Genomic DNA, 25,108 nt, shown 5'->3' with positions numbered 1-25,108 from the left:
TTCATTTGAAAGACGAGGGAATTTAGTACAGGATATAGTAGTTGAACATCTAAATTAGTGAATTTTAATAACATTTTGGAAGTGAACAACTTAAAAGTTAATAATTTTTAATGTGTTATTATTAATTTTATCCTAGAAATGTATATTAAACCAGATTGTTTCTATCAATTAAATTGAAGCTCTCTAACCGCCCTACAATTTGTTCTCTGACACCCAACTTCTATCTTTCTTAATTGGCAGCAATGTCGATATAAACAGTTCTTGATGAAAATTCAAGCAAAATCTTAAAAAATCACGATTTTTACCGCACTGTACATGTAATAACCACTTAAATTACACCTTAACGTTGAAAGGTTAAATTTCTTCTTGAAATAAGTCATATTTGAAATATTAAAAAAAACAATTTTTCCAAACTGTATATAATCGAGTCCAAAATTGTATATAATCGAATCACATATAATCGAGTCTGTATATAATCGAGTCTATATACAATCGAATCCGACCTGTATATGGTTGCATAAAATATAGTATTAGTACGGCTCCTTGCTGTGGCGACTGAGAGCAGTCATACGACCGTAAATGTTTAATCGACTCATAGAACATATTTTATCTTTTGTAATCACAACTTTCAATTGTTAAAAAATTTTACACATTTTTCTTATGATTAATTTACTTTGATAAAATTTTAGTCTGTTTCTGCTCCAATATTCTATTTCTATATAAACCACTTCGTGTACGATTTAATTTTCAAAAAAGTGGACCAAATGCAAACGCTTCGATGGGTCACGTATCGAATAATTTCACTACTCTGCTGAGCGTCTTAGCGCCTTGTGACGATAAAGAGTCGATGTTGTACGTTTTGGCACAATCATTTCACATCGAGTGAGACTTGATGTTGTACGTGAAAGGGTTAAGTAATTGATACATGTATTTTATGATTAAAATGCTGTTAGTTTGGACTAAAGTTTAATAACAGATGAATGAATTCTATGAATATGAATTTCGACATAAATTGCCTAAAGGGTGTGTCACATCAAATTGCATCACGGAAAAAACGTTGTAGAAATTCGCCCAGTAGACCGATCCTTTTGAAAATTTTAGACAATAAAATAAAAACTATTAAACAACTTTTGGCATTTTCTTTTTATTCATACTTCGAGCCCAAGCCCGTATGCTCGCACCTTCCTCTTTACCCCGTCCATAAGGTTCTGTACAACGTCAGGTTGTAGCTTTTTTGAACAGAAATCCATTTTCTCTTGAAGTCCACCTCCGATTTGACATCTTTTGGGTTCTTCCGGAGGGCCTGCTTCATAATCGCCCAATATTTCTCTATTGGGCGAAGCTCCGGCGCGTTGGGCGGGTTCATTTCCTTTGGCACGAAGGTGACCCCGTTGGCTTCGTACCACTCCAACACGTTCTTTGAATAGTGGCACGAAGCGAGATCCGGCCAGAAGATGGTCGGGCCCTCGTGCTGCTTCAATAGTGGTAGTAAGCGCTTCTGTAGGCACTCCTTAAGGTAAACTTGCCCGTTTACCGTGCCGGTCATCACGAAGGGGGCGCTCCGCTTTCCGCAAGAGCAGATCGCTTGCCACACCATGTACTTTTTGGCAAACTTGGATAGTTTCTGCTTGCGAATCTCCTCCGGAACGCGGAATTTGTCCTCTGCGGCGAAGAACAACAGGCCCGGCAGCTGACGAAAGTCCGCTTTGACGTAGGTTTCGTCTTCCATTACCAGGCAATGCGGCTTCGTCAGCATTTCGGTGTACAGCTTCCGGGCTCGCGTCTTCCCCACCATGTTTTGCCTTTCGTCGCGGTTAGGAGCCTTCTGAACCTTGTATGTACGCAGGCCCTCCCGCTGCTTGGTCCGCTGGACGAATGAACTTGACAAATTCAGCTTATTGGCGACATCCCGGACCGAACTTCTCGGATCACGTCTAAACTGCTTAACTACGCGCTTGTGATCTTTTTCACTGACGGAGCATCCATTTTTGCCGTTCTTCACCTTCCGGTCGATGGTTAGGTTCTCGAAGTATCGTTTTAGTACTCTGCTGACCGTGGATTGGACGATTCCCAGCATCTTACCGATGTCCCGATGTGACAACTCCGGATTCTCGAAATGAGTGCACAGGATTAATTCACGACGCTCTTTTTCGTTCGACGACATTTTTCCAAATTTACGAAAAATTGACAGTGAAGTATGGCCAACGTGATCTATACACTCTTATCTGATTATAAGCGAAAGCTGAAGATATAATTCCTAAAAATTAAATTTCTACAGCGTTTGTTCCGTGATGCAATTTGATGTGACACACCCTTTATATGTTTCATGTACGGAATAATGTGAAATTGTCGGATTTAAAAATCTGTGCTACAAATTGAAAAACCAGGTAGACAAATTAATCTCCAAAGCTGGCATCCCTGGTTCGTTGATAAATAGCCAGACCGAAATACGACACTCTTAATTGAATGGTAAGGTACGTGGGTATGCATCGACCGATTGTCGCATGCTAATGCGTTGGATTGATGGTTCAAAATAATTCATGGGAAATTAACACTTCACTGCTCAACACAAAAAGTGTGGTCTGTAGTGTAGTATTGAGATTCATGATATGAGAATCCATATGTCACAGTCTAATTGAAATTCGCGAAACGTCTAGTATGAGTGTAAATGAAACACTAACTGGTGGCATATCTATATATAGGGTTGGGGAAAAAGAAATGTCGTATTTCTGATCGAAATTTGACGCTTTATATAACATACTTAAAATTATCCAATTTAAGTCAAATATGCGCCGTTTTGTTCGCAAACTTGTTACCATTTAGAAGGTAACTTCATTATAAAACCCCTCCTCCTTATTTGCAAAAAATTCAGACAGCCAGTTTTCGCAAACCTCTTTTGAGGCCGACTTAGTATCACCAAGAGCGTTTTGCATGGACCGGAAGAGATGATAATCACTTGGATCCAGGTCCGGACTATACGGTGGGTGCAATAAGACATCCCATCCGAGCTCCCGTAGCTTCTGGCGGGCCATCAAAGATGTGGGAGGCCGAGCGTTGTCCTGGTGGAAAACAACACCATTCCTATTGATCATTTCTGACCGCTTCTGGTCAATCGCCTGCTTCAAACGGCCAAGCTGCTCACAGTAGAGAACCGAGTTGAGGGTCTGGCCATAGTTGAGCAGCTCATAGTGGATGATTCCCTTCCAATCCCACCAAAAACACAGCAAAAAGTTAACTTTTTTTGCTCGGCGATTTTTTGATATGGATAATTCGATTCTCATCTCAACTATGAAAACACGGGTGCATGAATGGTACACCAAAACTAGCGTTGGCAAAAAACATGTCATCTTTCGCAGAAATGATGTCATTTAGTGTGCTGGAGAGTCAAATGCGCAAATAATGAACTGTTTTAAAAGCTTAAAAATAGTTTGTATGTATGCGTGCAGACATCTCTTTCTGTTTTCTTTTCTCATTTCATTTGGGATTGTGCAAAAAAAGTCCATACGACGTCAATGGGGATCGAATCTAGGCCGGCTGGCTGGAATGCAACGCTATTTTACACGACCACGCTATCCACATGGCTAATGATGCTTCAGTGATAATATTGCACCTGATTATAAAATGAAGTTGGGAAGCATTTTCTAAGAGTAAAAAAGGATCGCATGAAGGAGAACAATATCTATCTCGGTCTGGGCCGTGTATGTGGCAAAATATGCGGAAAGCTTATTTGTCTTTTCTTTCGCTCGCTCGTATTAATCTTATATTGCTGTACCATGTATATTATACAAATGATTACCAGTATTTGTGAGTCATGACATTTTCTGTTATGTTATGTCTCGTTTAATAATGACAAAACATGAGCTAAAAATCAATTTTGGGTGTAGTCATTCAAAGAAGCCCGAGCAGAGATGAACGGTTTGTCACGTCATGGGCGACCATTCACCTCTTCAACCGATGAAACCAACGATGATATAAAAGAAATGGTACTCAGAGATCGTCATTTCAGTTTGAGAGAGCTAGCCTATGAATTAAACATCTCTCACGAGAACGTTCGTCATATTTTGATTGATGTTTTGGGCATAAAAAAGTGGCAGCACGACTAGTGCCAAAAAGAGGTGAATTTTCTCCAGAGAATATAATCGCAATCAAGTGGCTGAAGACATGCTGGAATGATCAAATTCTGATCTCAGGTTCATCCAACGCATAACTACTGGTGACGTGGCATGGATGCAAACGAGTGAACCATCATCAGCACGGACCACTGCAAACGAGTCGAAACTGAAAAACCACACCAATCTAAAGGTGATGCTGAGTTTCGTCGTGTTGTCCATTCGGAATTTATTCCGGAGGGCCAAACGAACAATAAAGAGTTACTTGAGTAGCTATGAGGCGTTTGAGAGAGAAATTTCGTCGCAAACAGCCAGATTTGAGGAATGATAACACTAGGATTTTGCACCAGCACCGATCGATCATTGTGAATGCATTTTTGACAAAAATTACACATTATTCTATTATTTGTTTTTTAATCTTTTAAGAACACAAACATATTTAAACGAAAAAAATATTCAATATTGAAAGAGTTACAATCTGGTAAAGTGAGGGCGTTCCGAAAAAAGTAGTGCCATGGCGTATACGATTCCGGCCCTTCTGGTTATCCGAAACAAAAAAACTCAATCCGCGTTGACAGCATTGAGCTACGTTTACTAGTTTAGGGCGCCAAAGATAATAATTAATTTCCAGGCGGAATGAATATGTTTCTGCAATTAAAATTATGAATGAAAATTAACTTCTCTATATCAAATTAGTATTCTATTCAAATAAAAAAACACTTTTCTTCGCAGATGGTGAAAAAATCTCATAAGAAAATTGTTTTTGAAGACAACTTTTAATGAAAAGTTTCAGTAAAAATGTCGGAAATGTATAGACAAATGGCTAAAAAAGGGTCAGAGATATGTGTTTCAAGTAATTAAATAACATGATGTAGAAATATTTATTCAAATTTTAACATTTTAAAATAGGATTCGCGTCTTCTAATCTAGATCACAATATCGAGTTTTGGACCCAAATTATGAGCCCTAATTGAATGCCGTGCAGACGTCGACACGGTACCACTGGCATCGCGAATAGATTCTCAATCAGTGAAGATGCCGCTATGGTATGAACCTCGGACAAGCTTGAAATTGAAAATTGTATTTTCGCATGCGTTTTATAACATTTAATTGGTTCATGCGATAGAGAGATGTTTAAAGATTGCGTCCATATAAATATTTAAAAAAAACTGTTCAGTAAAACTTGAGATATCGTTTACGCTAGCAAGAAAAAACTAGTTTCGAAAAAATAACGTATTCGAAGTTTTGTGTCAAGCCCCTACTATATTAGACACCGCAACACTTAAATAGCTCTAACTCGGCAAGCAATAAGAATTACAAAAAAAACTTCCAAGAGCATATTCTTGAATGTCTGAACTTCAGAAATGTGAAAAAGAACGTCAACACCTAATGGTTGGTTTTGATTGACCTCGCTTTTTCTCATATTTTTGCTCGAGAAATATATAAAGGAAACTCTAACACAAGTATAAGAGTAACAAATAAAATAGGTAGGCTTTCCCGATTTGACTCGTCGCTCACATTCTACAACAATGTAACAAGAAACACTTTTGCATGCAGTTTCAGCGTTAACTTACATGGTTTGGTTTTTTTTCTGCAATGTAGCGTCGCATCAAGCGAGAGGTATGGCTTGTTTGGCTCTTTGGCTTCGATTTTCATTGATAAAGATTCAGCAGTCAGCAGTCCTCCAACTAGCAACCTGACACTAGCGTCGGCGAGGCACGAAAACGGCCTTTTTCTAGGCCGTTAGTGAAGAGTTAGCATAAGTTTTGAAAACTTATGCTTATTATGAAAACGATCACTAGCCTTTTTCAACGCTAGATGCGAATGAACTACAAAGGTTTTGAGTTTGTATATTTACATCCTACCTACTTTTCTCAATTACGATTCGGAAGTCCACCAGAAAACCATCAATCGGAGGCGACGGCAAGTGCGTCCAAAATTACCTTTCACAAGGCGGATAGTTCAAGTTAAATTTTCTGAATAGGCCTTGTTCAGAGCTAAATGCGAATGAACAGCAGAATCTCAAAAGTTCCATAATTCAACATTCTTTTGTAGAGCAGAAAAAGGGACTGCGGTAAGGAATATGTTTGCTATTTCTTGCTACTGATATGAGTATCTGTTCCGCACATGTCACGATGCGTCGAGCGAGAGAAAGATTTCGTAAACAAACTGCTATTATAGATTCCAGAACCGACCACAGAGAGCACTGTACTGGACAAAAACAGTACCGATTCTAAAATGGCAGAGCTTTAAGGTGAAGGTGGAAGCTAGAAAAAATGGCTGCCACAATGGCTTTCGTCTCCCTTCCTCACCCCTCGCCCGAAAATCAATAATTTTGCGAAACAGTGTGAAGAAAATTATCGTTTTCGCACACTTCCCATCAAGTAATATCAACCAAACTCTAATCGATTACTCACAAGATATTGAATTTTCATCTACTGTCGCACTGTATAGTGAAAAACGTCGGGAAACTCGAGCTAGTGCTCTGAAACGTCAATTTTCGGCAATGGTTTTGTTTGTATTGGTGAAAGCATCGTTATTTTTTCGACACTGATGCCAGACAACATCATCGAAACAGCTATAAAAACCACTCAATAAAATGTTATTCCTGCGTCATAGCGTTTCATGTCATGAAAATCAATAAAATAAAATTGTGTTGATATCAATACAATAATTATTTTTACGTTTAATGGGTCTATAATGTAAGTTTTAGCAACTTTAACATTGGTTAAGAAAATTGTATTGCAGAGATCGGAACACTGTCACGGTTGCCTATGTTTTCAAAAACAGTAAACGGAAAAGTGTTACATTCAATCAAAATGCCTCTGCCAACGAAGAGAAGGGTTGAGGCTCTCCAACGTGAGTATGTGAAAACAATACGATCAACGAAGGAAAATATTGAGGAATAAAGATGTTTTCAAAAATGAAAATTTAACTTTCAGAGCACTAGCTCGAGTTTTACGGCGTTTTCCACTATACATTGCGATGGCAGATGAAAACTTAATATTTGGTGAGTAATCGATTAGATTTTGGTTAATATTACTTGGTGGGAAGTGTGTGCGAACGATCATTTTCTTCACACCGATTTGCAATATTAATGATTTTCGGGCGAGGGGTAAAGGAGGGAGATGATGTAAATGAGCATTGTGGCAGCCATTTGTGGCTAGCTTCCACCTTCACCTTAAAACGAAAATATATGGATATGCCTAAGTGACAATCGTCTTCAACTCTTCTTACTGAAAATCAATGTAAAGAAGTTTATCAGATAATAAACAGAGCATTTCTTAACGCATTCTTCAAATTTAGTTAATGTGTAATATCAAGATACCAAAACATGTTATTTAAAGATTATACAATGAGTCATGCATTCGACATTTTTTCCAATAGAAGATTAGAAAAATATATGAAATCTATAAGAAAACCACCCACACCATTCTTCCGCACAATCTCGCATGTCTTTCTTCACAGTTCCACAGTTCATTAGCCAAACCGTCCCATCATCCCCTATCGCTCGGTGGTCTTCATTGCCAAAGTTTGGAGAGCAAACGCTTGACTGAGCTTGTGCCACCGAGAATATTAGCCGCAAGCGGTTTCCCAAACATTTCTTATGGTTGGACAGCAAATTGGTCTTCCGGTTGAGCGCCATTGAGTTGTTTATTTTTGATGCTGTTGTATCAGCATCTGATCGTTTTACGCTCTTAAGTTGGGATGATTTCCCCAAACTTAACTTGTAGCATATTTGGCCTTATGATACAAAGCTTTTAGGCCAACAATTTGGCTCCCAGAAGGAATCGGCCACTTTCTGCGGTCAACAATGTATCCGGTCGTTTTCACACTTCAATGCCTTCGAGCTAATATTTTTTTTCTTCATTAAAATAAAACAGCTTCGTTACTTCCTCTTTTCCTCTCGGTGAACGCCTTCTCGTTTCCTCGAGTGAGGGAAAGTAAACTTCATTCCTAATAATTTCCTGAGCAATTCATTTCGAAATTACGTCGGATTCACTTACGGGCAAAAGTTTTCCTTTTTTCTCAGGAGTCTTATGTTAACATCGCATACAATTCGACCCCATGCCAAACGAAAAATCGAAATGGAAATGTGATTGTTTCTATCCATCACTCGAATAGTTGCATACTGCTTCGTGGTGTTCTCCGGAGGAAAAAATTACTTGCAAGTGGAAGCTTTTCGGTTTCCTGTTTGCGCTCCGCACCCTCCTTTTGGGTTGGCCAAAAGGTCGTGGTGGGTTTAGGGGGCAAATACCGAGATGGCTATGAGAGTCAACAAACCGATCATATGTTGGAGAGTTAGAATGTGGAAAATTAAACAATCAACTTCGATTGTTGGCGCGTCGAAATTTCCCTTCGTTACGTTGTATAATTTTGGGCGGGAAACATTCCACAGCCAAAATGCTGGAGGGAGAGTGTTTGAAATTCTATCAAAGGGAACATGTAGGCACTCAGAAAATACTTTGCTCCACATCACGTACGCAGTGTTGATTGAATAGAGCTATTCTCGGGACCTACTGAATATGCTCCAACATCTTCTGTGGAAACAAACGCACAAAGAGCACTATCAGTGCCACCGAGGAAAAGCTTCTCCCCCGAATAGTGAGCCCAAGGCTGTTTTATTACATTGCGTGACTTGCGTTCCACTGTCGATTGACTTAGATAGTAACTTACATGCCTACCCTACCCCCAGCGAAATGGCAAACGAACCTTGAAAGTGGAAAGCGGAGCCCTCGACTCCAGGTATGTAAATGGAATGTAGTGCGGGGTATGACATCTCATTTCGCACATCTAGATTGGCACGGGACCGCATTTGTTTTTTGGTACTCAAAAAACACGTTCCGGTGGTAACGGCCATTTAACCCTCATTTCATGGTTGTTTGTTATGCAAATTTCGCTATGTGTGTTGTTTCGGAAGGATGTTACGAACCAGAGGGAAGTTGGTTGCGAGTGAATCACGCTGTGGCTTCCGGATATAAACTTCAATGAAATCGAAGTTGGAACGGGTCAATCGAATGAATTGATTGGTGATCTCAAATGAAAATGCAGACCTTCTTCAGACGGCAGTGTTTGATGGAAAAAATTGAAGTAATGTGGAGGAATATCATTCGCATTTTCTTTTTTCGTTTCGGTACAATTAAACCAAGCAGGACGAAATCACTAAGTGATTTTCATTATCGTGTCTCTTTGAACCGACGGTATCATAAAGCTGCCGTTAGCTTGGACTCGTATCTCTTGCAAGCTATGCTTCGATTACTATGGCAGCCATTACCATCACCATCACCTGGAGGGAACATTGAATTTGCATAAAGTGATTTTGCTTAGTCGACATTACGCTCATGGAATTGCCACTTACTGTACATCTTGTTAGCATACCAAGCTTCAACTGCTCTTCAAAACAATTGCAACTGTGTACAGGTTTATCTTTCCCCACGGATTACCGTGAAAGCTTCCTACATTTCGATCAAGGCTCTTCCGGATACTTTTTATCAAGGAGACAGGTAAACAACCCGATAACGACAAGATGAAAACCAAGAACAAATTCAACTAGTAAAAGTGCTGAGATTTCAATTGAAATAAAATGACGATGTATATTTTCATATTCGAAGTAGAACGAGAAGCAAGCGGTTACATTGGAAAATATATTATTTTGCTTTGATCAATGATTTCCTCGCGAAATAGGGTTATCGAATTGTTTTTCCTGTAAAGGCGAGTTTTCTTGCCAAAAAAAAAAAAGTTATGAAATTGTTTTCGTTCTTCCCCATTTTCCGCTTTTGAACTATGAGTTTGCAACTTGCGAAGAAACATATGATAAGTAAAATAATGGCACCTTTCCGCGCCATCAGCATTCGTTTTCCTCTGGAACTTGCATAACGGAAAGTTATATTATCTGTGCAGGTAGCTTTTTTCTGACAGTCCAGGCAACATAAATTATGTATAATACTCAAAATTTCGAATTTCGGGATGACGGCTACCCTAAGCATGGGGTACAATCAAACACAATGTATACAAAATTGAAGCGTTTCATTGTGTCAGCATTGATCTTTAGGATGTTTTCCACAATCACGTTGATTTTCAGGAGATTTACTTTTTATTTCACTATGTTATATGATAAATCAAAAAAGGTATAAAAATGGTGATACTAAAATCATGCGGGGTAACGTTGGCCACCACTAGGGGTATGAAGGCCACATGATTCTAGCCGTATAGCGGATTATTTTTTTCGGCAAAATTCTACAACAGATCAAGAATATTGAACTATTGATCAAGTGTGACAAGAGTGAGAGATGTTATATTACCTATAACGTGCTTAACCCTTTTACGGGTACTGGCAACACTATTGCCACCAACAAAAAATACTCTTTTCGCTGCACTTGGAATATTATTTCAAAATTTTACTTAAGCAAAACCTTCTAAAGGTATCTGGCAATACTCCAATTTTTTTGGGATGTTAAAAATGTACAATATTAAATTGGGAGTCATTTTTATGTAACAAAGCCACGTATTTAGAGCGCCGGCGCAGAAAATTCTGTTTGAAGTCGTTGAAAATGCAACAAGTTGAAAAGTTTTTCACTGTAAACGTACTAATTAGGATCTACTGTGCAAGATGATGCACTCTTTTCAATTAAATTGTTTTATAATAACGTTTCACCTATACACACACACACACACACACACACACACACCAAAATGGGTATGCATTATTGAGAGTACTGCAATACACTAAAACAATGCATTATAATTGCCCAATAGTTGATTTTTTCAATAATCTAGAGAGTGGCCATCTTACCCCGGCTGTTCGTCTTCTCCTGTCTTCCCCTACTGTTCTACTAATCAGCGTGGCAGTGGGCGGAGCTAAAGTTGCCTTCTTGGTGTTAAAAGATTGGATACTATGCAGTACGCATCGAGCTGTGTTAGCGGCTGGTTTGGACTACTCTTACTTTGTAATTAAAATCTGTTCCATTTAGAACTTGGCCGCATAAAATTTCCAACTAACAATACAGAAAAAATTATTTTTCGATTTTTCTGATGAACTTTCGAACTATTCGCATTATCTCCTTCACAGTGACATTGTCTACTGTATCTGCCATCTTCTTTCACCACTTTTTCATATCAGATGGTGTTTTGATTGTTTTGATACACTTATTCAATTTACGCTTGACAATAGCCCAATATTTTTCGATGGGACGAAAGTCTGGAGAATTTAGAGGATGAAACAGGCGTTCGGCGGTTAATGATTCGATAACACTGAAGAAATTCGTGACGCAGTTACATCGTATTTCAAAAAGTTGGACGCTACGCACTTCGCGCTCGGAATAGAAAAACTCGTGCCACGCTATGAAAAATGCCTCGAACGTTACGGCGATTATGTAGAGAAATAGAAAATAAAACATAGATTAAGAACCTTGTTTTTTGATCTAACTTCATTTTTCCGCGATTTTTGAGGCACTGAAACTTATTTTTTGAATGCCCCTCGTATTTTTATACAAAATGGAACGCAACAATCATCATGTGTCGATAATCCCAGTCCCTCACATTTTCGGTCTGTTGCATCTGTAATTGGTACTATTAATAACGCAACAAAGGACGCTGTGAACAGCCCAACTGTGAACATTCGTACAATAGCCATATTCTTACGCTGAAAAAAGGCGACATGTGTTGTGCAACGATAGAATAGGAATTCTCTTGCGCCTAAACGGCTACTGTGTTATAGATAAAACCAATGTTTATCGATAGATAGCAATACTCTTACGCCTCAATACGCAACAAAAGTTATCTTAAGATAAAAAAATGTACACGAATGAATTCGGCTCTGTTATTATAGCTTGAATTGCTAAATGATGAGCCCTAATAAAATAAACTGTTGGGATAAAAAAATCCATACCTCTCACGATTAGGATCACGAGTTCAGATCTCACTCCCGACATTCTTCCTAAAATGGAAGAAAAAATTACGAACCAGCCAAAAGTGTTGAAAGTCACTATATACAGAAAAAAAATTATTTTCAGACAAATACAGTGATTGTTCATTAATTGCGCCGAAAGAATAGTGCAGTTCTATAGTAACAATAGAAAAGCACCTAACACCATCTTTAAACTAATGTTTGTAAGCCTTTCCATCGTAAATCGTCATGCATGCAAACCAACGAGAGTAGAATTGATAGCTGAAAAAATATAAAATTGATATCTAAAAAATATAAAATAGATATTTGAAAAAAACATCGAAATTTAATATTTTTATCAAAGTTTTTTTATTTTTATGTATTTATTTTGTTTGTGAAAAAGTCCGAAACTGAAAACCGAAAGGACAGCGAAAAACCAATGGATTTCTCAAGCGCGGCCTACATGCATGAAACGTCGAAGCCAGTGATTATGAATCTTTTCCTGATCCAAGTTCAGTTTCTCGTAATAATAATCCTTCGTTGATTCCCGTAAATCCTGTGGATAAGACTATCCCTGCCACAGTATTCCAGCATATTGATGCTGTTCGGAATTAGAGGCAGTGACTAAAATGGTGTTCGGAATTTGAGTCAAAACGAGCAAAACGTAAGTAGGATATTCCAAAACTAAGAACTTGCAGCTTTGTAATGATGTTTACTTAATTTCCAAGTGTTAATTTTCAATAAAGTGTAAATAGCATTTAACAGCCTCAGCCTCCCAAAAATCACTTAGAAATTCGATATTGTATCTCGCCCCTCAATTTGTTTACGTAGGACTACGTCTTTCCTTTTTATACTGGGGTTCAAGTTCAAAGTTGTGAAAACGAGAGTGTTACGCCGGAACAATAAGATTTTGAGCGCCTATTTGCCGGCTGATCGAAATGGTATGATAGCCACTTCATTCGAAAGATAAAATGTCTACGCGTTATATGCTAATTAAAACTTGATTCAATAGCTTAAAATTTGCTAAATTACTACTTCGATATAAGGTACATTTCACTTCCAAAATTGAACGTAGTATCGAATCATACGTTATATCGAAGCGTTATAAAGAATTCAGAAACATAGCTCATATTACTTTATTATTATGCTGTTTGGGTATAGTTAGTAAATAATAATGAAAAAACCCATCTAGGAGGTGAAGCCAACCTTTCTCTTGACGTTTCCCTTCATAATGTAAATTGAGGGTAAATAGTTAAAATGACCGCTTTCTCGTTATAAAAACTTTTTTCCTGTAACAGTGCCCCTTTTCCGATGTATGGGAGACTTGTTGGTAGTTGTATGGACTATTCATATATGTAATTACGTTCTGAATTAAAAAAAAATATTTTTGAGAAAAATAAATTCAAATTTTCAAAATAATTTTATAATTAATTATTTTTATGGAAGATTAAATTATTTCCTATATTTCATTCTCTGTCTAAAATTTTGTGGGTCTTCAAGTATTCAGGTAATTCTTTTTCCAAAAAAGTGTAAAATAAAAAAGTCCAACTCAAAAACTACAAAAACTACAGAATTTTGGTCAGACAATGTAATAAAGGAAATTGTTCAAGGTTTTATTAAAAAAAATGGCAAAAAAGGTTCCAAAACAAAAAAAAATATTTTGAAAATTAAAATTCGTTTTTCTCATAAAGCCATTCCTCGCCAAACCCATATAGTGGTTCTCAGATTTACATGAAAAGTGGTAGTTTTGTTCTTTATCGCAAAACATTAGACCCGTATGTTTTTATGTTTCTATTGGGGTGTTCATTTTCATTTTATGGGTGGTCCGAAAAATCAATTTTTTTCATTTTTTTTTTCCAAAAATGCCGTTTTTTAGATGGCCCACCTCATACCCATACACATCTTTTGAAGTGTGGAAGGTTTACGAGCAGATATCTTTCGATAATAATTTTTTTTCAATTCTGAGAGATTCCTTTTTATCTTGCTTCACTTCCGTGTATTCCATCTTTGTCTCTCAATCCAATACTAGTTGTGATACAAACACTTTGCATATATTTTTCAATTCCCTTAAATTATTCGCCCGTTTTGCGGCTTCTGGAAGCTGGTTAAATAAATGGTAACCCTTGTAAAATAGAGAATTTTGTGTGCACGTCTTTTTAAAATTCTGCAATCTAAGATCTCCTGCTTGTCTTGTTTCGTAACGATGTACATCTTTTCCATACACTACCGTGCTTCTCAAGAATTGTGGAGCCATTCCTATCGTCACACGGTATACAAAAACTAATGCGTTAAACTCGATTCGTTGTCGAATAGACATCCATTGCAGACAGTTTAACATTCTTGGTGTCAGCCGATCACAACATAAAATTAAACGCATCACCTTATTCTGGAGGATCTGCATCCTTCTCCTTTGTTGTTTCGTTGCGAGGAACAGAATGGAAGCACAATAATCAAAGTGAGGAGCCATTATTGATTTGTAGACCATAATTTTCGCATCTGTTGTCAGGAAACGATTGACTCTGCACAGTACACCAAACTTTTGGGCGGCCTTACGTATTGTATAGTTAATGTGCTCGTTAAAATTCAATTTTCCGTCCAACATAACTCCGAGATACTTCATTGACTCTACTCTCTGAATTTCCTCACCGTCAATTTGAATTGTTCTATCTATATTAGTACTCAACCGTGTAGTAACAACCATGAATTTTGTCTTGGTAACGTTCAGCTTAAGCCTCCTCCATTTTAACCACTCCGAAAACATGTTCAGCTCATGATTCATTTTATTGAAGTACTCGTCGAAACTGTCTGCAACGACAAACAGTACTGTATCGTCGGCAAAGAGATTGATTTCAGCTTCTTGCAGGATCAATTTCACATCGTTTATATACAATATAAACAACAATGGTCCAAGCACACTACCTTGTGGAACACCTAAGTTTACTTCTGCTGTTGGTGATATGCAACCGTTGTATTTTGTCACTTGTACACGATTTTCTAGATAGCTGTGAAACCAATCCAGCACGGTCCCACGGATACCGATGCCCCTCAGCACTCTTTTCAGCTTCTCCCGATCAATTGTTTCGAAGGCTCGTTTAAGATCTACAAAAACAGCAAGAATTATTTTTCCTTGCTCTATGTACTGCTTCCACTTCAAGAGTAATAAGTTCAAGGCTGATTCACAAGAGTGATGTTTCCTAAAACCGGATTGCTCTTCCAACAGGATTCCAGTACGTTCCACATATGCCATCAACTGTTCCTTCACAATCGTCTCTAAAACCTTTTCGTTATAAATTTTAAAAATTTATAACTTTTGAACTGTTGGACCTATTTAGATGATCGATATATCAAATTGAAAAATTCATTAAAAATATTGAAAAATATACCAAAAAAGGGTTATATTTCCGTAATTATTGATTGTAGTCGTTTTTTATTGTTTTCATGGTTTTGGATCCAAGGGCGCGATATTTTTTTATATTTTTTCTTGAAAGCTGAGGATTTTTTACATATCATATCTCGATATCAGAGATGCTATTTTTTCGTTTTTGAGATATGAGATATGAGAAACGGTGATCCGAAAAATCATTTTTTTCCTATTATCCAAAAACGACTTTTTGCAAAAAATTATAACATTTGAACTACTCAACTGATTCAGATGATTGATGTATTAAATTTAAGCCAATAAGCTAACCTTATTTGAAAAAAAAAATAGGATGTTGTGTCCAAGATACGACCGCATTGTTGACGTAGAATTACGCTGTTATTTTATATAAGTCGCTTGTTTATACCTTCGGATATTATTCTAAATTGCTGTGAAATTTTAGAAACAACTGCTTAGTAGAATAATCTTTGAAATAGTATTACCTCAAAGGAATCGCACCTCTAAGCATCGTTCGTACAACGTAAACGTAAGCGCCAAACAAGCGTTCGCCATAGCATGCATACAGAGCCATACATTGGTGGCTTGATACTACTAGGAATATAAACACTCATCATTTTGCGCTATTCTCCAAAGAAACGCTTCTGTTAATATTACTGACCTCGAAAAAAGTTTCATTACTTTCTCACGCTCGAAAGAAGCGCAGCTGTCACCCTTAGTGGAGGAAGTTTCATTACTAGCAAGCGAAACCTAATCACATACAAAATTCTAGAACGACATCTACTTTCTTGGTGCCTAACAAGCGAAATAAACTCTTTTTGTTAATAACAACCTCGAAAACAGTAGCAATGCTTCATTATGATCAATATTAGCATAAATGCAATCCTAGTTGAAGGCAGTTTTGCGACTGGCACGCGAACCCAAATAACTTATAACATTCCAGTAAGACATTCAAGATGCTTGGTATTTTTCGGCGCACAACCTTTACGCTTGCTTCGCCATAACTTCAGTTCTATGCATTGATGCATTCTCAAAGGCACCAACGAAGCCCTTATGATGACGGAAAAAAAACAATGTTAACTGCTTGGAAAAAGACTGAATTATGTCACACAGCTTGTACTCTAATGTAACACCCATCGATACGTATTCGCTGATGAGCTTGTCAAGAGCGACCGCCTTCACAACCAGCGGGGGGAGCTTGATTTTGGTTGCTGCCTGGGTAACGGCTTTACAGTTTACATTTTCGACCGACGCGCCGAAATCGCCTATTTCGCTGTTGTTCGATGCGGTGACATACTCGCGAAGGCTCGGTTCAGTGCGAGCGCTTTTCACTGCAACAACATCGCGTGCATAATTAGACGACGCTTGCCTCGAAATTTTATTGCCTCGGCAATGCGTTCGTTTTTTGCAGGGCTCGAGCCTGCCTTCCTCTTCTTCTTGCTCATCACATACTACGCGAAGCGTCCAATTTATGACGCAGAAATAAAAGCACACAATTCGAATAATGCGAATAACGAACAGAAAAACCGAACGACGATACCCAAGTTGGATTATCACTGGTGGGGTCCAATCTTAGATCGAAGTGCAGCGAAAGCAAAGTGAACTGGATTGCTCAACAGTCCGATGCCGAATGAAAGTTTGCCTCAGCGTGATCCACTGTTTATACTCTAGGCAAGTATTCCCCTTCATTCTTCTACTTTTCCTTTGTTCACGGAGACTTTAAATCCTACGATTTCCCCTGCGTTGGTCGTCGATAAGTTGCTCGCTATTGATAGCTCTGTTCGGGAAAGCACACAAATGGACAGAACAAATGTATGGGAAATGGAAACGCTTAAAGTTTTCATGAATTTCAACCATTTACAAACCAGGGGATTCTAATGTATAGCATATTAAACAAATCTTAGGGAATTTCCAATTCGTTTAGCATGTTAATCGCCAAAATCCGTTCGCGGCAAAAATAGTTATTAACGTTAACTTTATTTCATAAAAACGTGACCTGTTTTCTGATTTGACACCCTTAATGAAAGACGTAATTCTACGTCTAAAAATCATTCTATATTATTCTAGTCACATAGGTCTAGTCTTGTCACACAGGAATATTGAACGAAGACTTAAAACATGTTAAATTTGCAAATTAATAATTCAAAAACGAAAAGAATAGCACCTATGATATCAAGCTATGCTATGTAAAAAACCCTTAGCTCTCCATAAAAAATATAAAAAAATATAGCACCCTCTATCTTTAACCGAGAAAACTATGAAAAACTAACTCAATCAATAATTATAAAAACTAAAATCCAGTTTTTTCGGAAAATAATATTTTATCAAAGAAAACTAATTCATAAACTTCAATTTGTCGATGATATGTCGATGATCTGAATCAGTCCAGTAGTTCGAAAGTTATAATTTTTTGTAGTGGAAAAATGGGGAAAATTGTTTTTTGAACCATAGATTATCTTTGAAAAATCATGATATGTCGATGATCTGAATCGGTCCAGTAGTTCGAAAGTTATAATTTTTTGTAGTGGAAAAATGGGGAAAATTGTTTTTTGAACCATAGATTATCTTTGAAAAATCATGACTCAAAAACGAAAAAATTGCATCTCTGATATGTTATGTGAAAAATCCTCAGCTTTCAAGGAAACATATTAAAAAATATAGCGCCCTCTAGTCCAAAGCCATGAAAACAATAAAAAACGACACAATCAATAATTACGGAAAAAAAATCTTTTTTTAGCAAATTAAATATTTTTCAATAAAGCTCATTGGCTTCAATTTGGTATATCGATCATCTAAATGGGTTCAGTGGTTCAAAATCTATGAATTTTTCAAAAAAGTCGTTTTAGGAAAAAAGTGATTTTTTAGATCACCCTAAAACGGAAATGGTCACCCTAATTTTAAAAAAATTAAAAAAAATCGGGTCTAGTTCTTCGCGATAAAAAACAAATCTACCACTTTTCACGAAAATCTGAGAACCACTTTATCCGTTTGGCATGGAATGGCTGCATATGAATAGTCCATACAACTACCAACAAGTGTCCTATGCGCTGTTACTTTTGGTATTTTTTTGGAGATTTTTAAAAAAATATGTTTTTGAGAAAAATGAATTTCATTTTATAAATCAATTTTTTATTGTAATTTAAAAAAATGTATTTTTGTATTGTACTCCTAAGACGAGTTGGCATGAAATTCATCCATTGAAAATATGTACGTTATATCGAGGGTGCGTTATAACGAAGATACGTTATGTCGAAGTTCTCTTGTAGTTGTGATTGGAAAGCGACGGGAAGTTGGTCTCACTCGCTCGCTTAGACACTATGCTCTTCTCTCCCAATTGCATTTTTTTCTGCATCCGGGTCGAACGGAGCCTTTAGCGAAAAAAGAAGTGTGGATGACAATTTGTCATTGATTGGTCACACTGGCTATGGATTTGATAGCGGAGATAATGAAATGTTTGATATGGTATAGAGAATATTTTGTTTGATGAAAGCCGAAGTTTTAATAACATTTTTCGACTAATGCCACAATCGATCGATGATTCTAATTGGCGGGGAAGAGGATATTATTCGTGCTGGGTATTTTCGAGGAGAAACCGATTTCTTCTTTGAGCGTTAATAACTCTTAATAACGAAGTGGTAGTGTAATCACTTTATTCGAAATATTAAATACCTAAGAGTTATATGTTTATTAATTATCGACCCGAAAACTTGTTTCAATAGCTTAAAAATTGCTATCAAAACATGATATTGAAATCATTACAATCCGTATAAAGGCGGGTGCCCACTCGGAAATCCTTTTCAAGAACGTCGTGGGATATTTGCTGAAGCGGACACGGTTTGCTGAGAAGTTTCGAATCACAATGAAGTGTCTTTGTCAAGGCAGGTGGAGAAGAAGTTCAGAATGAGGTGTCGCCAAGGGCCCTTCTCAGGGCTAGAGACGAATGAACTGCAAATGTTGAAAGTCTCTATAATTCAAGAAGAAGAAGAAGAGAAAGAGGTATTTCCGAGGAGGAATCGATTCCTCCATTTAACGTTAATAATTTTTTTCCGGCTAAACGAAGTGGTATGATACTCCCTTTGTTCGAAAGATCTAAGAGCTATATGATTGTTACTTATTGATTGTTAAGTCAACGTCATCCTTGCGGTTATATCACTGATACAACCCACTTCTAGTTTTTGTCGAGTATTTTTCTGGTTGACTGGAATTGTGTATATTTGGAAACAATTTATCCTGCCAAAATTCATACGGCCGATGTAATACTTTTCATCAAAGTATAAATAGCATTGCCTTGCGTCCATACGCAACACTCATTGGAAATACGAATCAAATCGACATTCTCATTTGCATACCCTCCAAACGTTATTGGAAACACGCGTTCATTCACTTGTCGTTCTTATTTAGTAGGAGAAGATGAAAATAATTATAAACAACACAGAAAGCGGAACGCTTTCTTAGGCAATAAAACGAGCATTCGAAGCTCCAATTCATGATCTCGTCCGTATTGTGTTATCCATTCATGCGGCACAAATTTAATCCAGGCGACTGTTATTTCTTCCATTCGTCTGAATTCGTCCTTCTTCAATCCAGCAGACAGTCAGTCAGTCAGTCTTAAACGCTTCAGAGATATGGTTTGCAGCGGAAATTGACTCTACTTTGATTGCTTTTTCGATGAGCTGCTTCGTCTCTCCGCCTCCACCGGAATGTTGCCTCGGTGATCTAGAATGGGATTTTCATGGTAAGTTCGTTTCGCTTGGAGCCAACTTAACATTCCGTTCAGCTATCCCGGTAGTCAGAATTAATCAGAGCGCTTCCGGAACACACACCAAAGGGAATCCATTCAATCATCAAGTTTGTTATCATTTTTCGGCACGAGAGAATCCTATGGACGTACCCTGAAACAATGCAGATGAAAAAGGTATGCTTTTTCCACCATGTGGATGATTGATTTAGTTAGCTGATAACGAACTGCGATAGAACCTGATTTTAAATTAAATTCACAAAGATAAATACCATTTTCCATCTTTTAATCAAATTGTTTATGCATTAGCTAATTTATTCGATGTACAACCAGTGGGTCGGGAGATGCTCTCGGAAGTAAAATATCCTTATTTTCTATAGCTAATTCTATAGCCAGATTGATGTATGGTACACTAACATGAAAATACAGTGGCAACTAACAAATTAAGAGAGCGAATAACATGGCAGAAGCTAGCGTTAGAAATGGAGAAAGGGTTTTTGTTTCTCAAATGAATGAAACATACGCCGCTGGCTACCTGAGCTACGGTTCATTCATTACGATAAATTATGATGCACCATGAAGGAGTTCCGTCGTCACGTACGATCGGTACTTACATTGCATACTGGATCAATTTTGGAGTGAATATATTCAGAAACTGTTACATTAAGTAATTAACACGCGGGTTTTTATAGTAACTTCCCTACACGGGGTGACAGGGTTTTCATAGTATGTCTTTAATAAGCTGTATGCTGTTTTTAATTTTCAACCCATTATATAATAAAATGAAAATTGCGTGAATCAGTCGGAACTTCAGGACAATTCTTAGGTAACATGTAGTACTCGGTATTTTCGTAAGCGACACAACAGTTTTTTCAGCTAAGTATCATGATGGGAAAATCCAACCTTCGTTTGTGTAAATCTATTTAGGTCATTTATTTCACGAACATTCCGCTTGTCACCATCAATATTTTTAAAACTAATGTTGAAGTCATTTACATTGAAGTTGAAGTAATAACTTTATTCTTTGCTTTAAGGGCGACTTACCACGACACGTAGTACAGCCATCCGGCGACTGAGAACAGCCAGGTGTTCACCGTGTTGAAGTGCTGCCAATTCCGGGCATACAAAAAGAGCAGCCTTTGGGCGTGGAACGGTGCCCAGCAGACGAAGAACGTTATCACAACAGCAGCTGTGGGTGGGCAGGCGCGCAAAATGGGTGAAAGAAAGAATGAAAGTGATTACAGTTTGTATGAACGAAACCAGAACGAAAATGGGTACGCGTTTAATTTTAATGGTATAATTAATTGGCATAAAACCGGAAGGATCTCGTCTGTCGAGTGACGTGACGGGTTATCTACCCGAGCAGACGCGAGGGATGTGCTTCGAAGGTTGCTTCCATTGCTATCACTTGTCTGTAATGAGCGGGATAATCTGGCATGATTATAAGGAGGTCCTTCCTCTGGTTAGATGTTATGTAAAATTGTCTCAATCAATTCACCGTTTCAGAAAAACGGGGCAAGACGAAATACGAAAATTTATGTACATCACACAAAATCGAAATAGAAATTCCACGGAAAACGATTCATTTAATATGTCACTGAAAAGTTATCGAGCTCCAATGTAATCCACACGAAACTTTGTACTGTTTCATTCAATTCTGCAAACAAACAATTTCACTAGTTGTTAGAACAAAATTCGCAGCCAAAAAGTACCACGGAAGGCTTCCCGTTTATTAAATTGTGACTTGGAAGCAATAACATTTGCGTTTTTATTACGGCAAACAGTGCTTCTTTACAGCAGCAGTCGTACCATGTTGGGGGAGCGAGTCCCCTTGAAATAATTTTTATTGGCTTTAATTTTGGCAAAATGCGCAACTTTCCACGTGTGTGCAATGATTGCCGATGGGTTTAAATTTGCTAAGTTTGAGCATTAGTCCCGGTTCCTTATTTTTTGTTGTAATCGAATGTGGACCGAATTTGTCGATATATAAACCATTCTATTTTGTGGTAGTTTAGTCAATATTGGAATTCAATATCAAACATGCTCACTCACGGTTAGCGCACTGGAATCAGTATTAAGAGTAGAACACAATAACTGCCGACATTCGGCTGTTAATTACCTAGGCGCGGCGTGGTAACTAAGAAATAAATAAAATATTTCAATATTGATGCTCCTGCTAGAGGTTGGCCGCCTCCGTTCATTTAATTGTAGTGAGGGAGAGTTGGAAAGGCTTCCTGGAATGCAGGGTTTCATTAGCCGATAAACAAAGACCCTAATTTAACAGTGCACCGTGTTTGGATTCAGATAATGTATAATGGTTTAATGCTACTAAAGCGAAGATATTCTCGGAGTAAGCACATTTTTGAGCCGAACGGAGCCAATTAAAACGGGGACGCAAAGGGGAATTTTGTGCGGCTTCTGCCTTAGGTTATGATCCTCTTTTGGAGGCGTCAGCCTTTGAATATTTATGAATTCTTTCCCCATAATTAATATTTCATGTCTGAAAAGAATTAGGAGAATTAATATTATGATTGTTAAAAGCATGGTTCATAGTGAATTGGTGTCACGCGGCAGATGAAATAAGTCTGTTTCGCTTTGTATTTGAATGGAATAAAGTTGAGTGAACGGAATAGTTAGTTGTATAAAAAGTTTTTTGTTTTTTGACCGGTTCAAACATCCATCCTGAATCCTGAAAATATGTGGATATTTCAATAAGATCTTTATTTTTTTTAAAACTTTTTCAAATCAATCTGATTAATTATTGTTCAATTTGCTGAGAAATTGTGTGCGAATCGACCCTTCAAACCATGTTCAGCAAAATATCGTTGATTGGATCGATCAAAAATCTTTCAATACCCGAACGGTAACAAGGGGATCTTCTTTGTTTTCAAGGATTATATTACTGAACGTCGTTATTCATTTTTTCGCAACTGTTTCCCTCCAAATTCACCAGAAGTACTCATAAGCTGTTTATTATTTTTTTATCCAAAATCTTCTTGAATGGCGTTCACGTTCCCTGTGGAACTTTTGCCGTCTCAACGTATTCATTAACTAGCGTCGTTCATTAATACTTGGTTGAGATTTCTATGCCGAATAACACGCCTTGAATGTACTCTAAAGTGGCATGCTCTAGAATACGCGTGAACACAGTGCAAGCCGGAAGAATTTTCTTTGACGAAAGATCCCCCAACCAGAACGGGAATCGAACCCGAACACCCGGCATGATAGTGTGGGACGCTAACCACTCGGCCACGGGTGCACATTATCCAAAATATATATTTTTATTTAGGCTCAAATGGCGTCAGCCTAACGGGGCCGGGAGTTCAATATTTCGACAATGTTTGCTTACAACTATGTTAGTAATATGTAACCGATTACTCACGGTTGGCTCGAGGTTAGCATCACAAGTGTTCTCATAATTGGGATGTTGCAGTCTTCAATGCTCTGTACGTGTGCCCGACCTTTGGCTCTTGTTGAATCTTGTTGTTCTGTTTATGTTAATATTCTCTATTACACTATGGCTTATCCTATACTCTTGGGATGTTTTGTACCATTTCGAATCATGTCTAACAACATCCAAACTAATCTTTTAGAGCTTCTAAAAAGTCACTACCTTGACAGTACAGGTCCGATTGAGTTAGAGCTAGCCGCCGTTCATTTGAGCCGGTACGTCAGAAAGAGCGTACGATCTACGGTTCTTCAAAAATGATCCGCGGCTCTCAAATGAACGGCTCTTATATGTACGGCTCTTGAATGAACCACGGTTCATAAAAGAACCGTGTTTCTTTTAAGCGCCGGCTTATTGATAAAGAACCGTGAATTGTACGCTCGTTCTGACGAACCGTGGCTTGCATCAGTGCGGAAGAAATATGTTTCCCATGCTGCTTTTAAGCGGTTTCATTTAACTGTTTGTATGTTTGTAAATTTTGGCGGATTACATATTTTCTCGAAACCCCATAAATATGGGTCTCTAATGAAAGGACTTGACTAGTAGGACACAGTTATTTATGTAAAATGGAAATCCAAGATGGCGGTCGTTACAAAATGGCAGACAACTAATTTCGTCAAAACCCCATCAATATGGGTATCAAATGAAAGGGCTTGACTAGTAGAAAACAGTAATTCATGAAAAATGTAAATCCAAAATGGCGAACGTTACGAAATGGCAGACTAAATTTCTTCTGAAAACCCCATCATATGGGTATCAGATGAACGGGCTTGACTAGTAAATCACAGTAATTTATGATAAATCCAACTCGCATATGGGTAACGAATGAAATGATTGATTAATATAATACAGTTAATCATGAAAACATTCCATTCGAAATATTTTAAAAACGTTTGAGATATAAAACAGGGAGAAAACTGTGTCGTTATCGAAAACTGCTATATTCTCCCGACTGATAATTCGACATGATCAACATTATATGGATCAAGTGAAATCAGTTCTAGTGAAAATAAAAAAACTCTGTATGAATTGATTTCAGAGCTGGTAAAGCGATCTACAAAGCTTGAGTCAGACGAATTAGTTGCCCTAACAAATACTGCTAGATCCTCGCTTCAAGCAGCAAAGTTTTGGGGATAACAGAAAGTACACCTATGCACACCAGTCGTTGATAAGGTGCTAAAAATGACATCCATAGAATACACACCTACGAAACTACCACAAATCGTTGGTGATGGAGCGCTGTCATCTGTATGGGGGGAGTTTGATGCATTGGTTGGCAATCTTCGATCCTCACAAGATCCGAAAGCTGCTGCAACGTCTATTGTAGATAAACATTTAGCGGAACCACATTTGCTGCGACTAAGCGACCCTTCGTTTTGGTGGAATGAAAGGAAATCTATCTCTCCGCGGCTTTATGGTTTTTTTTTGAAAATATTATGAAGTCCGGCGACTTCAGTACCATGTAAGCGAGTTTTTTTCCGAAAGCAAAACAAGTTTGCAGTTAAAGATGTAGTAGACTTTCATCAGATAGCATTGAAAAGATAATGTTTAT

The 25,108-nt window shown here is 37.7% G+C and overlaps 1 protein-coding gene across 4 annotated transcripts in view; it reads right to left on the bottom strand.

The window, feature by feature from the left end:
• LOC129775527 (neuropeptides capa receptor) overlaps positions 1-25,108 on the bottom strand; it is a 237,546-nt gene that overhangs the window by 29,720 nt on the left and 182,718 nt on the right. For all 4 annotated transcript variants that reach the window (XM_055780365.1, XM_055780366.1, XM_055780364.1 and 1 more), the window contains one exon: positions 21,153-21,297. In XM_055780365.1, the coding sequence (XP_055636340.1) occupies positions 21,153-21,297 (145 nt within the window). The remainder of the gene's footprint in view (positions 1-21,152; positions 21,298-25,108) is intronic.

Source organism: Toxorhynchites rutilus, chromosome 3 (genome assembly GCF_029784135.1).
Source record: "Toxorhynchites rutilus septentrionalis strain SRP chromosome 3, ASM2978413v1, whole genome shotgun sequence".
NCBI classification, from domain to species: Eukaryota; Metazoa; Arthropoda; class Insecta; order Diptera; family Culicidae; genus Toxorhynchites; species Toxorhynchites rutilus.
Note: the sequence above shows the minus strand (reverse complement) of the source record. Positions and strands in the feature narration are given on the sequence as shown.